This window comes from Enhydra lutris, unplaced genomic scaffold, assembly GCF_002288905.1.
Source record: "Enhydra lutris kenyoni isolate GAN:26980312 unplaced genomic scaffold, ASM228890v2 scaffoldscaffold36, whole genome shotgun sequence".
Classification (NCBI taxonomy): domain Eukaryota; kingdom Metazoa; phylum Chordata; class Mammalia; order Carnivora; family Mustelidae; genus Enhydra; species Enhydra lutris.
In genome coordinates, this window is record NW_019154120.1 from 20,160,934 (window position 1) to 20,176,063 (window position 15,130).

The following is a 15,130-nucleotide window of genomic DNA, read 5'->3' on the forward strand; positions in this document are numbered from 1 at the left end:
ATGATCTCTACTTTCCAAATAACTACCATAAGATTGAAAGAGAGGTTAAGGACCTACCTGTAGTTAATTAATGAGCAGTAGAATCAAACGTAGAAAGACGGTCTCCTGCTCTTAAAGCACATTAGAGACCATTATTTATAGCTAGTTAACTCACTTAAAATATTTTGGCAATGAGGAAGAATCACTAAGTTCATCTTTTTTCTTTTAAACTTCTTAACCGATTTATTGAGATATAATTGATACACAATAAATTATACATGTTTGAATGTACAATTTGGTGAGTTTGGCATACGTAGGCTCCCATTAAGCCATAAGCTCATCTCGGTAGAATGAAGAGCACTGAGTTTGCTGACAAAGAGATCATGAATGAGAAATCAGTTTTTATTTCAGTGGAAAGACCGCTCTCCTGAGAAGGCTACATTATTTGCCTAAATTTTCCATCTAGCACCTGATGGCAAGACATACTGCTTAAGAAGTTTGACCCATCATTGGTCCTCTACTACCAGAATACCATCTCCCTGCAGATGGGCCCTCATTACTATTTTTTGTGAAGGACAGCATGAAGGTTATGAGCCTGCTTACTGTGTTTTGTTTTGTTTGCATTGGTTGAGGTGCAATTCACATGACATAAAACTAACCATTTTAAAAAGAACAATTCAGTGGTATTTGATACATTAACAATGTTGAGCAACCACATCTGTCTAGTTTCAGAACATTTCCATCAGGCCCAAAGGAAACCCTATACCCATTAAACAGTTCCTGCTGCTGTGTTCTATAAACCTGTAATTTTATCACAGTATACACAAATATACATGCACGCAGGCGCACACAAACACACACGGTAGACACATAATCCATCTCTCTAGAGATTAGGAAATTCCAGATCTACCTACGATTAGGAAATTTTCTAGACAAAGGACCTAATGTATCATAATTATATAAGCAAAGGGTTATCTATTTAATGGATGTTTCTCCATCAGGTAGAAGAAAAAAGGAAATATCCCTTGCTTCTTTTTAACATTTCTCTGTATTTCTCTTAAGTTCTCACTTAGATAATAATTTATCAAGGAAGAAAAAAAGATAAAAATCAATTCTGGGCCTTTTATTATGCAAAATTCCTCTTCTTGTAAAAAATTCCCTCATTAATTTCATCAACATTGAGAATTTTAAACTGCTCCCTTTATCTTAATATTAAGCAATCATCTGGATTTTACATTTCTAGTTTTGAAGATTCAAATTTATTGAACAAAGTAATTTAGGTATCAAAGGTTTCATTTCTTAGATAAACATCAAAGGAACATTCTTTCTGTAATTTTTATTGTTAAAGTAATTACTGTTGTTTCTATTTATTTATACCCGTGTTAGTCCAGAAAAATATTTGAGGTAGCCACAGATCTTTAAACTGTGTATCTTTAAAATTAAGAAAAATTAGATCAGATGAAAAAAGTGTCTGAAATTCAAATGGTAGAGAAAGTCAACTTAATTATATATTTTTTTGAGTGAGAGAGAGAGAGAACGCAAGCACGCACAAGGGACAGAGAGAGAGGGAGAGGCGGACTCCCCACTGAGCCTGGTGCCCAATGCAGAGCTAGATCTCATGACTCTGAGGTTATGACTGAGCCAAAACAAAGTCTGACGCTTAACCGACTGAGCCACCTGGGCGCCCTTTAGTATTTTAAATGTTCCTGAAGAGGAACTGTTTATTGAGAGGTAATTTGTTCTTCTACTGCCCAGTTCCCTTTAAGGAATATTATTGCCCTTCTTTATTAAGCCCATACGTCCTCACGAAGTCTTCGAATAGGGGCACCTGGGTGGCTCGGTGGGTTAAAGCCTCTGCCTTTGGCTCAGGTCATGATCCCGGGGTCCTGGGATCGAGCCCCACATCGGGCTCTCTGCTCAACAGGGAGCCTGCTTCCTCCTCACTCTCTGCCTGCCTCTCTGCCTACTTGTGATCTCTGTCTGTCAAATAAATAAATAAAATCTTAAAAAAAAAAAAGTCTTTGAATAACCATGGATAATTCTCTTTACATTTATTTGGCATAAACATTTTGTACAAATACTACTCATTTACATATGTCTTCGAGTTGCTTGTTGTACATCTGAGGTCTCCCAACTGGCTCCTGATGACAACTCTAGAGTCCTTTTTTTTTTTTTTTTTAATGTACCAAAGCCCCTAGCCTTGTGCTAGCTAAAATCTCTGTTCACATCAGTGAATACGGCTGACTGATTTTACCTGAAAGTGCCCTGTGCGTGAGAGAGGGACAGGTCCTTGAATGGATAACAGATAAGGAGGTGGTTGGTTAGACAGAGATATTGACAGTTCTCATACTTTTTTCTTTTCATTGCCGTCTGTGCCACAGTCTTATATTTGGTAATTATTTCATGCTTTTGTTTTCAGTTGAAAGGAGTTAGGGCCATATGTTTTGGCAGAAGAAAGACAATTTGTGCTTTTTTTCCACCTCTGTGAAAGGGAGGCTGGGGTCATGAATGTACAGTGTACCATGGCGATGATTCCTGTTCAGAACTTCACCAAATTGGAAACTCACTATTCATAACAACACTCTCAGTAAGCAGAAGATGATGACATCTGTTTGAAGCATCAGATGTTAAGCTCGATGCTTCAAACCACAGCATAGAGTTCATCTTTAACTCTAGTTGACCTTAGTAGATAACATTTACTAATATAAAAAATTAGCTCTCTGGATTTTCCTTAGACCATAGGTGATTTGGAAGGACATTCTGATCAAGTGCTAACAATTCTGACTTGGGATTTGGAATGAAAAAACCAAGGTAGATCATAGCCCGCCACCTCCTGTCCCCACCCAGTCCTGTAAAAGCTCTCCCAGCTTTTGTCTCCTACTATGTAAGATGGCTGAGGTGGACTACTGTTTGGATAGATAATCTATCTCAAAATGATTCTTAAATAAGGTAATGGAGACAGAAAATATTTTTTTTAAGATTTTATTTATTTGAGAGAGAGAGCATGTGTACAGTAGAGACAGCACAAGTCAGGTGGAGGGACAGAGGGAGAAGGAGACTCTCTGCTGAGCAGGGAGCCCGATGCAGGGCTCCCTCCCAGGACCCCGGAATCATGACCTGAGCTGAAGGCAGATGTTTAACTGACTGAGCCACCAGTGTCCCAGAAAGTCTTTATAATTTAAAACATTACAAAGATATGAACTTTTTATGATGACTAATTATAGAATAAGACCAAATTTCCTTTTGTACTGTTAAGTTCATGGCAAAGAAGGTGTCTGGAGAAGTACATATCACCCTTGGTGAACTGTTTCTTTGATCATTCTTCTTGTCTTTGCAATATCAGTTAGAACCTTGGTCTTACTATCTTTTTTTTTTTTTCCCTTGGTTAGGTCTCTACTTTTGAAAGCTTTTGTCTGACACAATTTTCTCTCTAATTCTTCTGGCTTCCTGGGAAGGAATGTTGACTTAGGGATAATGGCTCTCTGGCCCTCTGTGCTCATTATGCACAAAGGCAATCCTGAAGACCGTGGATTAGAGGAATAGGAATAGCACGTTTAGGTTGTGCAAGGTCAAACTATAACATAGTCAGTGTTTTTATTTGGTGGTGCTTTTCCTTCTTATAAAGCCCCCCTGTCCCCTTATACCCCCTTCACTTTTTCTCTCATTCTTTCTAAAACGTACTTCTTGAGAAAAGATCTGAGACCTCATCATGTTGAATTGTAATAGCTCCCAGCAGATGATAACATTTTCTGATGATTGGAGGTATGTTGAAAAGTGGGTTTGTGACTGTGAAGGTTTTCCCAGGTATGTAGGATTTTATCCCTCATGGTAATGTTCATTGACAAAGGTCTGTAGCATTAAAGTTATATGTTCATTCCAATGGAATCCAAAATTATTTGAGCTTAGATCCTTCTTAAAAGACAAGCTTATTAACGTCCATTGAAGGATGTCAGCTCTAGGCTTCAGGCATCAACCTATTGGCCTTGGGTTCAAAGGGGAAAGGGCAGAGAATACTCTTAGAAAGCATGAACCATCATAGGTCACTGTCTCCACCTCCTAACACAAGCTCAGCCCTCAAACATAGAGAAGAGCACTAAAATCTGTTCTGGCAGAACAATGAATGTTTCTCTCTATTTTATGATGTTATTCTTAGTTTGGTGTGTCTCTTGTGTTCATTCAAATACACACACACACACACACACACACTTGCACATATTTTCATAATATTGGTTAAACCTTGTTGTTTCTGTGGTTGGTGGTAGTCAATTGTGTTGAGATGGAATATGATCTGTTAGAAATAATTAACAATCATGAATTTGATGTGATGGGGCAGAGATCAAAGTCCTTCAGTTACATCTGGTTAAGGTTTAAAATAACTAGGTATCGTAACTGATAGAAGTTGAAAGTCGTGTTCTTCTTAACAGTAACCTTTAATTTCTGATGAGCATTCAATAAATAAAAGCTTAGAAACAAATTGGTTAGGTGTTTGGAATATATTAAAGAATTGCAATGCACTTAACACCCACAGTTGTCTTATCTGCTCGGGTCCTGAGCCTGTGAGACCAAGTCCCACGTGAGTAAGTAACAGAAGGAATGCAACCAGGAAGAAGTCAGGTTTCACCTGGACCAAATTTTATGCAATTAAGTGTTTTAAGAGATCTTTAGCCAGGTGTAACTTAATCAGTTTAAGGCATTCTCAGCTAGGGCCAAGGTACTCAGAATGTTGGCAGTGGGCATTCCTGTGATACACCACGTTGAAAGTAATAGCAAACATACAGCGTCTGCTCACGTCGTGCCAAGAGCAAGAGAAATGCAGGTGTAAAAATAAAAAGAAGTATTTGGAGCCAGAGGCTAGTACCCATAGATGGAACTATATTAACACTAAACTTGAATGCTCGAAGTTGTAATGGGGTGCTTTCTATCAGTTGAGTGTCATGGTTTTGAGGCCTGGGTCTGGTTTCACCAATAAGTGCCCCCGTAACCCACAGCAGGTCACTCGCCTTCTTTCCGACATCAGTATTATTGAACAAGAAGGATGGATACGGCATTCTCAGCCACCTGGCTGCTAGAAGGTCAGGGCGTGGATGTACGGGGCCCAGGATTCACAGAGCTGGGTGTCGGTAGGAGTCCACAAACACCCTGGAGAGAATTCTTAGCTATTAAGAGATAATGTTGTAGAATCGTGGTTACAGCTCAAACTCTGAAACAACCCTACGTGATTTTGCCCAGTGTGCCACTTAACAAGCTGTGTGGCTTTGAGTGAGTTATGTAACGTCTCTCTTAGAGTCCTTATTTATAAAACTGTTTCAATAATCAAACAGCACTTTGAGTGTACAAAGTGAGTATATGTACTTTTTTTTTTTTTTTCCTGGAATAGTGTCTGGCATGTCCTAAGTAAAGTGTTAGCTGTTTTTATCTTTGTCATGATTTTTGTCATGCCAAGGGTGACAAGAGCTTGTGGCTGGCAGGCATTCAGACCAGGTCCTTTTTTGCTTCTGGAGAGCATTAAGCGATAATACCATAATACATGACTTCTTTTCTTTGTTTCTAATTGGCAACTCTGTGCACACATCACTGAGATGGTTGTAGGATAATATGTGAAAACAACTAAAAATCTCAAACGTTCTATATCACAATATACCTGTGATATCACAGTAGCGTAAGCTCCATCATACCTGTCCTGTTTGTTTTACTGTCTTAGGTTTGCAATGATAATACATTGAAAATCTTTCTAAAATAACAGGATACTGTGTAGATTTAAATTACAATAATATTATTGTACAACTATTAGTACTTCTTAGTGCTTCTTTAAAAAATCGACACAGGATTTTTTTTTTCCTCCCATGTAAATTTTTATACATCTCAAAGGCTACCTGGACTCATTTTAGTTTTAGGGTTTGAAATTTGATTGGGGGATTTGAAAAATACACTATAACCAGCTGTATAAAAAAACATAAGAATTATCCTGACCTTTTTATTTGAGGAAAGAACAATGTAGGCTGCCCGCCCATAAAGAGCACCAAGTTTATCATAGCGCCTGGGGAGCTTGCATGCAGGAGGCGCATAATAATGGGACCAGCTCACCTTTTCGCTGCGTAATCGCTGATCTTGCCTTAGCCCGGGTGCACTTCTAGAGAAATGCGTTGCCTGCAGCCCACCACCTGCGCCTGCCTCCCCAGCTCTGGGGCCCTATCCCTTAAGCATCACTCAAGGAAGGCCCTTCTTCTCCTTCCTGTTGTTGTGTTTGGGGGCTTTGTGATGTCTGCCAGTTACAGAATTTGATCGGTAAAGATACAAACAAAGAAGGGAGTGAAAACTTTTACAATTTTACTACTTCCTCACATAGAGAAGGACATTTGGTGGCTGAGAAGAATAAAACTCGTCTCTAGTTCCTTTACAGGACGTAGCTTCAGATTTCATGTACTGATCTGGTCACGAACAGGTCATCAAAACTGAGCTGATTATTTAGAAGAGTGGAAAAATGCATGTGATGTTTGTGCTGCGGCATATGGATGTGTGCTCCAAGTGATGTGTTCTAAATATATTACATACTTGGGTCGCCTGGGTAGCTCAGTCGGTTAAGCGTCTCTTAATTTCGGCTTAGGTCATGAGATCATGAGATCAAGCCCCACATCAAGCTCTGCGCTGAGCGTAGAGCCCGCTTAAGATTCTCTCTCTCCTCCTCGTCCTCTGCCCCTCCCCCACTCCTGCTTGTGCACATGTGCATGCATGCTGGTGTGCTGTCTCTCAAAATAAATACGTGAAATATTAAAAATATATATAATATACTTAAGGGATTTCTTTTAGGGGGATCATATACATATTTTTGTGATGAATAGAGCAGAGTGAAGTCAGGTAATTGCTTCTTAGTGGAAAAAATAGGAATGTCCTATACACTAATGCTACATTTTATACATGTTTAGATAATTGTGATTTTTTTTTTTTCAGACTACCTATAAAGAGAGTTTGGGGGTGGGGACCTTCTTACCAGAAGTGATTTTAGGGCATTTAGAACTATTTGGTTAATTCCTGTATAAGCTTCATGATTTCAATAGCCTATGACCTTTGAATTTTTCCATTTATAATTAAATATCCATCAGTCTGTCAGTATACTGCAGACATTTATATGTTATCTCTAAAAAGATTTCCTATTTATGTGACAATAATGCAAATTCGCCTTTAACCATCACCTGGAAATGAAGTAGGATTTTTCTATCACTAGTAAATATTCCTTGACTTGAATCCACTGTATGGAGAATACACCAGGTGAATAATTTTTATTCCTGGAGTTTGCTGTTGGTTTTGGTTTTTTGCACTCTCAGATTATTTACTGCCTGACTGTTCTATGCCCTTGAGCATTATTAACTGCCTTTAAACCTTATAATAACTTACTCAACTCTGTTACTTGAATCTATTTATTAACCTTTTATGCCATTTTACTGCCCATTAGAATATTTAAGTTATAAAATTTTAAAAAGACTTTAGAAAGGAGAGTGCCAAGAGGACTGGATACAAAATCAGGGGCCCTGGGCTCTGTCCAGGCCCTTGGGTAAGTCCATTAACCTCTTCCTTTGCTCATTTGTAAAATAAGATTGCAAGCACTTGAGCTTTAAAAATATGATGCCAAAAAGGCAGGACAGAGGCAGCAGGTTGAAAAGTAGCATGAAAAGAGAAAGGAGCATCTGTGAAGAAGTCATATAAAAAAAGATTAAAAAAAGGAAAAGAAAAAGTAATAAAAATGAAGTGAGAGTAGAATAGAGGGACCCAATTACCAATAATGTGAAAGCACATGATCAGAAAAACTTAAACATCTGTTCAACTTTTATCGTCTAGAAAAAGTGATCACACTATGTCTAACTATAATTCCTTTGCCAAAGACACTAGGGGCCAAGGACAAAATTGCAGTTGAAGAATTTCTTTTGCTTCCTCCATATCCAGAAACCCAGAGTCACAGATACTCTTGCCTCGTGTTCCACTTGGTACAATTTGCAGGAATTTTGGCAGATGGTTGTAAAAGGACTTTAAAAAATATGTCATAGTACAAGGAACTCTAAACATAATAAATAAAACTAAATGTCCTACCCTTCAGTAGCATCAGCATTTATTAACACCAGCTGTATGCTAGGGACTAGGGATACCTAGAAATTGCCTCTCCGACTCGTCCACCAAAAGAGTTCTTGCTTTTGCAGCCTAAAGGGAATATCAAATCTTAAATGAGCTGGCATTATTGCCATAGCTGCTCTAACAGAGGGTGACACACACGGCCCAGCAGGACTTTTCACAGACAAGCACGACTCTAAGCCGGTGCTTCCAACAGAACTTTCTGCTGTAGTGGGAAAGTTCTATGTTGGTGCTATGCAGTATGGTAGCCAGTGGCCGTATATGACCATTGAGCACTTGGCTACTGTATCTAGTGTGACTAAGGGAATGGATATTTAAACTTTATGTAACTTTAATTAAGTTTAATTCAAATAACTATATATTACTAATGGCTACTTGACTGGATAGCCCCATTCCAGACACTTTTAAAAATAGCTATAAGCCATGACTAGCACTTACAACAAGATGTGAGTAATACTACCATTTACTGAGTGCCCACAACTGATTAAGAATTACGCTTGACAGGTAGGATCTCTAACACTCACAAAAAGAATAACCTTGTTTCACAAGTGAGAAAACTAAGACTCACAATATCACCAGCCAGCTCACAATTACTTGTGAGAGCTGGAATTGGAACCCAGTTGGTCTGGTTCCAGAGCTGGGTCATTTCTGCTATGATGCCAAGTCTTTTTCTGAATTCTCTGGAGATTGCCTCTTTTAAGTACATCTACCCCCCTCTTTATGGATCAGTTAGCGATGTACATTTACCTTGGTTACATGGCACAATTATAGGGTCCATACTCACTCTTCTGAATACAGAGGTACCACTGCCCCTGAGCCCTTCATTTTTCTTACTAGAACCCATGTCCTTCAAACAATATTTTCAGAGTTGAGGGTCCAGCCCTGTTGCCTGAGTAGTGAGCTGATCCACCTCCAAATACTTTTCCCCATTTGATGCTGGGAAGCATCAAAGCATATGCCTACTTTTGTGAATGCTTGGCATTTGACTGTTTTGCTGTCGTAGTTTAGAATATTTGTGAAATCTGCCAAGGTCTAAACTGCTAAGTGAGCCTTGCTAGCACATGGGCACCGGAGGCATAATTTAGCTTTGTTATTTTCCACCCATCGTGGAGCATACAGCAACTCTCTTTAAGAGTCTGAAAGTCTCGACTACAATGTTCCAGTTAGTTTGAACTTTTTTCTTTGCAAATTCTATACTCCCATGGTACTTGCAGAATCCCAAAGGGGTAGTAATGGTAAGGAATGTTAAAGGTGAATCGTGTATCCTACTAGTTACCATCCAGCCTCCCTCAATTCCACACCTCATGACACAGGACCTGTAGCCACTTCTCTTTGTCCTCTTAGAGCTTAGCTCCCCACTTGAGGAAGCAAGTAACATTACTACAGATTGGTTTTACTATGAACATGTCTTATCACATTTTATTTTCTTAAAAAGTAATAATGATATCCCCATCAGAATATTTCTATAAACTGTGGTCAAAGTACAGCCTTGTGTTGATAGTTTAAAAAGACCACTTCTTTCTTTTTTTTGCTTTTTAAGAGCAAGGAATTGCTTTTTATGGAAAGAATATAGACTCTGATGACCCATTTAAATCCTGCCTTTACCACTTGATTAATGTTTAATGTAGAAAAGGTGGGTTAACGTTCCTGAGTCACATTTTCTCAGATAATAAAAACAGTAGCAGCACAAGATTAACCCTATTGTCTGATGGGATTTTTTGTTTTTGTTTGTTTGTTTGTTTTTGGCTTTTTTTTTTTTTGCATGCTTAATACGTGCCACATACTCTTCTAGTAGTTTCACACACAACATACCATTTTATTCTCGTAAGAACTTTGCATAGCAGGTTCTGCCATTCCCATCTTATAGGTAGGAATCTGGAGGTCAGACAGGTTAAAGGACCAGGTCCAAGGTTGTCTAACTGATTAATGGTGAAACTTGCAGTCACACCCAGGCTGGTCTGGACCAATACAATTGATCTCTCTACCATACTTCAGCCCTGTGAAATAGGAATGATGATATTCATAATAACCATCTTGTATGACCCTTAGGAAAACCAGAAGTAGAGTGTGTAGAGCTCCGTGCATGAAAGCTATTCCACAAGAGACCCTAAACAATTGGCTCATTGTTATTTTTTAAATCTTCATAAGTGAAACTGATCTGCCAAGACAGATAAAAATGAGAACATCAAGGGGAAAGGTAGAATATGCATTGTGCTCCCTTCATTTTGCAAATTTGCTTGGTTTTCTTCTGGCCTAATAGGCAGAGATTCTATTTAAAAGAAGGTATCGTATTATTTCTTTGATGACTGAGCAAAGGAGAACCAGGAACATTGGATGGAACAGCTAATGTACTATAGTAATTCCTCTCAAATTACAACAAACATTAAATATGTAAAATGAAAAAATATATATTTTTAATTTTTTATCAGAGCAGGGTTTTTGGTGTTATCTGGAGAGATTGTTTAAACTCAGAATTTCTATATTTATGATTTTGAAATGTAAGAGAAAAGATAATAGTGCTAAATTTGGGCATAAACTATACTTTGCTATTAGCTCCCCATGAAACTTTTATTCCACAAGCAGTTCACAAAAAGAGCAGTAGCCTATGAGCTTTGGCCAAGTTTCCTCATTTCCAATTCTGCAACAAAAATTTCACCCTTCTTTGGTTTCTCTAGTGAGAGGAATAAGAATGCAAAAGTCACCTTGATCTAAGCTACCTTATCAGAGAAAAACTAAGTATAGATTTTTGTTTCCCTTTAGACTTATTCTCATGTTTCAGAGGTAGGGTCACTTCAGTACACTGAACTAGAGTTTGGGATTTTTTCTTTCATTTTTCACTGGCCTGATATTTTAATATTAGTCATTAAAATGACTCCAGCTATTTGGAGATATCTGGGATGTTTATCATTGTCCTGTTAAATAAAAAACTATTTTAGTTAACAAATACTTGCCATCTTTCCAGTTACCTAAAATAGTAATAATTAAAACTAATTGGATGTGAGCTTTTCTTATTGAATTTAGTATCTCTATTAAATACATTATTGAAACCCATACTTTGGAGTCTTTTCATGGAGAAATTGGCAAAATAGTTGACTGAAGTAAAAATGACAATGCAGCTTCCTGGTCATCCAGGTTATTAGAGATGAAAACATTAAGGATAAAGTGAAGGATGAATGTTATGATCAGTCTGTTTTTGTAAATATCATCTTCTATCTCCACCACCATTTTTAAAGAAAGAGCAACTGCTTGTTGTGTATGTCTAGCAAATTGCAAATCTTGAATGGTGGCTTTCACCATTCCATTTTTGAATTCCTTATAATTAAAATGAGGGGGGAGCCGAACCAAATAAATTTTTTAATTCCTTCTATTTTTAAAAAGGATAGGGGTGCCTGGCTGGCTCAATCGATAGAGCATATGACTCTTGATCTCGGGGTTTTGAGTTTGAGTCCCAGGTGGGATGTAGAGATTTCTTAAAAATAAAATCTTTTTAAAAAGTATAATAGTTCTGTTCATGGATTACATTTCTCTAAATAATTCTGTAGGCTGCTCACCTTAAAAATAAGTTTTGTGGTGGGAAAGATAGAGTACGTTAAATGGAAAGAGAATAACATTTTACCTGATCTGTAAATTCACAGTATAATGAAAATTTGTAAAATATGCAGAAATTGCCTCTTTTCTATAAACATGGCCTATTTCTTGATAATAAGACTTTCCTGTTATCTAAAAAGTGTTCATTTGACCATAACACCAGAAAAATAGAAATTATGTAGTATAATATATCCTAAAAACTTTGTAAGCCCATAGATATTTGTTATGCAGGTGGTACTTATGAATTTGGGATGAGTAATCTTACTCTCAGATCTTTGAGTTTGATCGTAATTCATAGTCCAAGAGCCTCCTTGTATGTGGGCAGAATTACCAAAGATTTATCCTTTTCTCCCGGAAGAAATATCAAGTAATTCTGCCCACATTGGGGAAAAAAGGTGAACCTCATTAGGTGCCCTCAGATGGTATTGACCTAATCATAGGCATATTCAAAGATATTGTAATAGAGTATAATTAAAATGAAACTATATATTATCCTAAAGATCTTACTCAAATTGTTTTAAAATATAAAGTGATTCCATAATAGGGGTCAGAGTTTATTTTCAGCTTTATAGTAAATATGCTGATCTCTAAAATTTGGGACTGACACATAGTATAGCTGTCCATCTAGCAGCCCGGACCGTAGGTAATGGTGGTAGGTATAGTAGCTGTATTGAGTTCATTCTGTCATTAGAATGAGATATTCTAATTTTCAATTTCCCAGTTTTCTAGACAGTAATGTTTATTTCATGTTTTTAGTCTACTCTCAAGACCTTCTCTAAATACATCCAGTAGTATTTCCCGAACTAACTGTTTATTAGCTGTAGATAGTTCTCAAGAAAATACTGGGTTTTGCATGACAAAACTTTAAGGATATTGATTTGTTTGGAGATTTCCTGGTTTAAGGTTTATTCTTTGTCTCTTAAAGATGCTTAAAAAAGATGTCTTCCTTATTGTAAGCCCTGTGGAAATAGAAGCAAATAGGCATTTATATATTGAAAATTCAAGGAGAATTACAAAATGAAATGAAATATAGCCCACGAAATAGGGGGCTTGTCTCCCTCCTTGACTGCAGAAAACCCTGTTTTCTAACGTGTGCCTGGATTCTTCTGGTTTGTTTTTGTTTTGTTCCGTCTCCAGGACCTCCCAATTTTCAAGGGCACTGTGGGGCACATGTAGCATTTATTTGATGTATGTATGTGTATGCATATTTTCCCACATCTGTCTCTGTGGACCTATCCTTTGTGAAATCCTAAACCTTGTATTAATGCTTAGTTTGTGATTCATGGTGTTCTGAGAGCAATTATATAATTTTTCTTAGGGTGTTTATTCGGTGCTCTGTTAAAAAAAAAAATGGGAGTATTTTTTGGTAACTCTGCAGTTGCCTTTTTATTGGTGAATTTCTCTTTCTTTTACTGTGACCTGAGAATATCACTGTAGGCTCACTGCCAATTTTGTGAGCCGCTGCCTGCTTCAAAATGGAGGCAGGAAGGTATCCATTTTCATCAAGAGGATGACAGTGTTTCAGTCTCTCCGACCATCTGGAGAGAGGAACTTTCGGAGCAAAAGAAAATAAGGATTTGAAAAAATTATATTTAGCAGAAAAGGCAAGGGGGGAAACCAATTAAAGTTAAACTATACCTTATGAATTTATGCTTTTCAACTATGCTGCCTCCTTTAGAGGAAACATAAACAAGAAAATACACAGGCTATTTTTATAAAGGACTGGTACCCCAAATCTCATGAGTATTAGTAAACGAATGTTCAATAAATTAGGATTTTGGCACACTTTTTTAAGTTTATTGCACACACAAATGTAATAAGAACTATAAAGGGGTGCTCCCCCCTCTTCCTGTGTACATACCGATTGTTGGTGGTCTATGCAGATCTGGGCTTTTAATGGTCTTTTTCATGCATCTCTGCAAAAAGCTGACACTATGGGAATTTAATATTCCAAGATGTATTTGTCACTTTCTGTGGTCTGGATAGCGCATTCGTTTTCTCTGTCTCTGTCTCCTTCTCTCACATGTGAACATTTTAATTGAAAGGTAGAGTACAAGGGAGAGGCTTGATGCGTGCCCTTCTGTTTGCACCTTTCATGACCTCAGAGACCATCTCTGTTTAAAAAAAAAAAAAAAAAAAAAAAAAGATGCTTGGATAGGACAACCCTGTGGGTATTATATAATATATTTAACTAGACATAATTTGCAGTATTCTTGCCTACAACTGGAAAATATCCCCCGCCCCTGGTTTTCCAGTCACACAAATCTACTCAGCATTTTTGTTGTTGTTGTTTGTTTTTCTGTGTTATGAAAGGGGTAGTGTTGTAGGGTTTGATCAGATTTGGAACGGACATGGAAATGTAACATTTTGTGCCTGCTTCTTATCACGTAACGGACCTTGAGGTGCTTTGGTCAACGCAGCAAGCAACACTAAATTGTCTCTCCTTCCTCAGGTTTATGCTCCATCAGCAAGCACTGCCGACTACAATAGGGACTCGCCAGGCTACCCTTCCTCGAAACCAGCAGCCAGCACTTTCCCTAGCTCCTTCTTCATGCAGGGTAAGATGCTGCCACTTCTGCGGGGAAATCCACTGGGCAGAATCTCCCTGGGTCTTTTCAGGTCGTGTATGGGGCAAAAGACTGCTGAACTGATCCTCAACAAATGGAATATTAGGCAAGTGGAGAATATTGAAGGTCATGCTCTTCTTAGGAATTGAATTCATTAAAAATTCATCAATTAATTAAAACTCGACAAAGACCTATTTTTTCAAACCAAAGCCCCTTGAGCAATGATGAGTTAAGATTAAACTGGTTGACTTCACTGAGAACTGACACTTCTTGGGGGGGATGGTCTTCTATGACAGATCATTTCTGCCTCTTCTCTCCCCAAGAACGTGTGTGTATTTTTAGCATCCTGGATTTAGCCAAATGGGAACAAATTGTCCTTATGTATAACTTCATATAAAAATCTTAGCCACTTATCAATTTATAAGTAAGAACAAGAACTTCATTTAAGATGAAGCAACCTATCTCAAGACTAGAATATTGTTTCATTACACAACAGAATCTCCACCCAAACATGCTAATTGATTTAGGGTGAAAGACCCAGCTTTTGTCCAAGACAAATGGAGAAAATGACAGTTTCACAGTAGGTGAAGTGTATTTATCCTTTTAATCATGGAACTTATTTAACGAAATGTACATGGATACGTACCCCTGAGCTTACGGTCTTGCCACTGGTAGCACGGTTCCTTTCTGCTGCTCGGAAGTGACTGGATAGTTAGGGTGACACCAGCTGCGCGTAAGAACAGACTGTCCCGAGATTGCACGTGGGGCTTCATCCCTGGTAACCCTGTGGCATTTATTGCCAAAAGAGGATGATCTTGTTGCCAAGTTAATACTCTGAAATATAGACATGGAATTTACCAAGAATTCCTGTACCT

The 15,130-nt window shown here is 37.9% G+C and overlaps 1 protein-coding gene across 6 annotated transcripts in view; it reads left to right on the forward strand.

The window, feature by feature from the left end:
• Positions 1 to 15,130, forward strand: part of LOC111154213 (transcription factor 4) — a 349,469-nt gene that overhangs the window by 283,480 nt on the left and 50,859 nt on the right. For all 6 annotated transcript variants that reach the window (XM_022513674.1, XM_022513673.1, XM_022513675.1 and 3 more), the window contains one exon: positions 14,141 to 14,246. In XM_022513674.1, the coding sequence (XP_022369382.1) occupies positions 14,141 to 14,246 (106 nt within the window). The remainder of the gene's footprint in view (positions 1 to 14,140; positions 14,247 to 15,130) is intronic.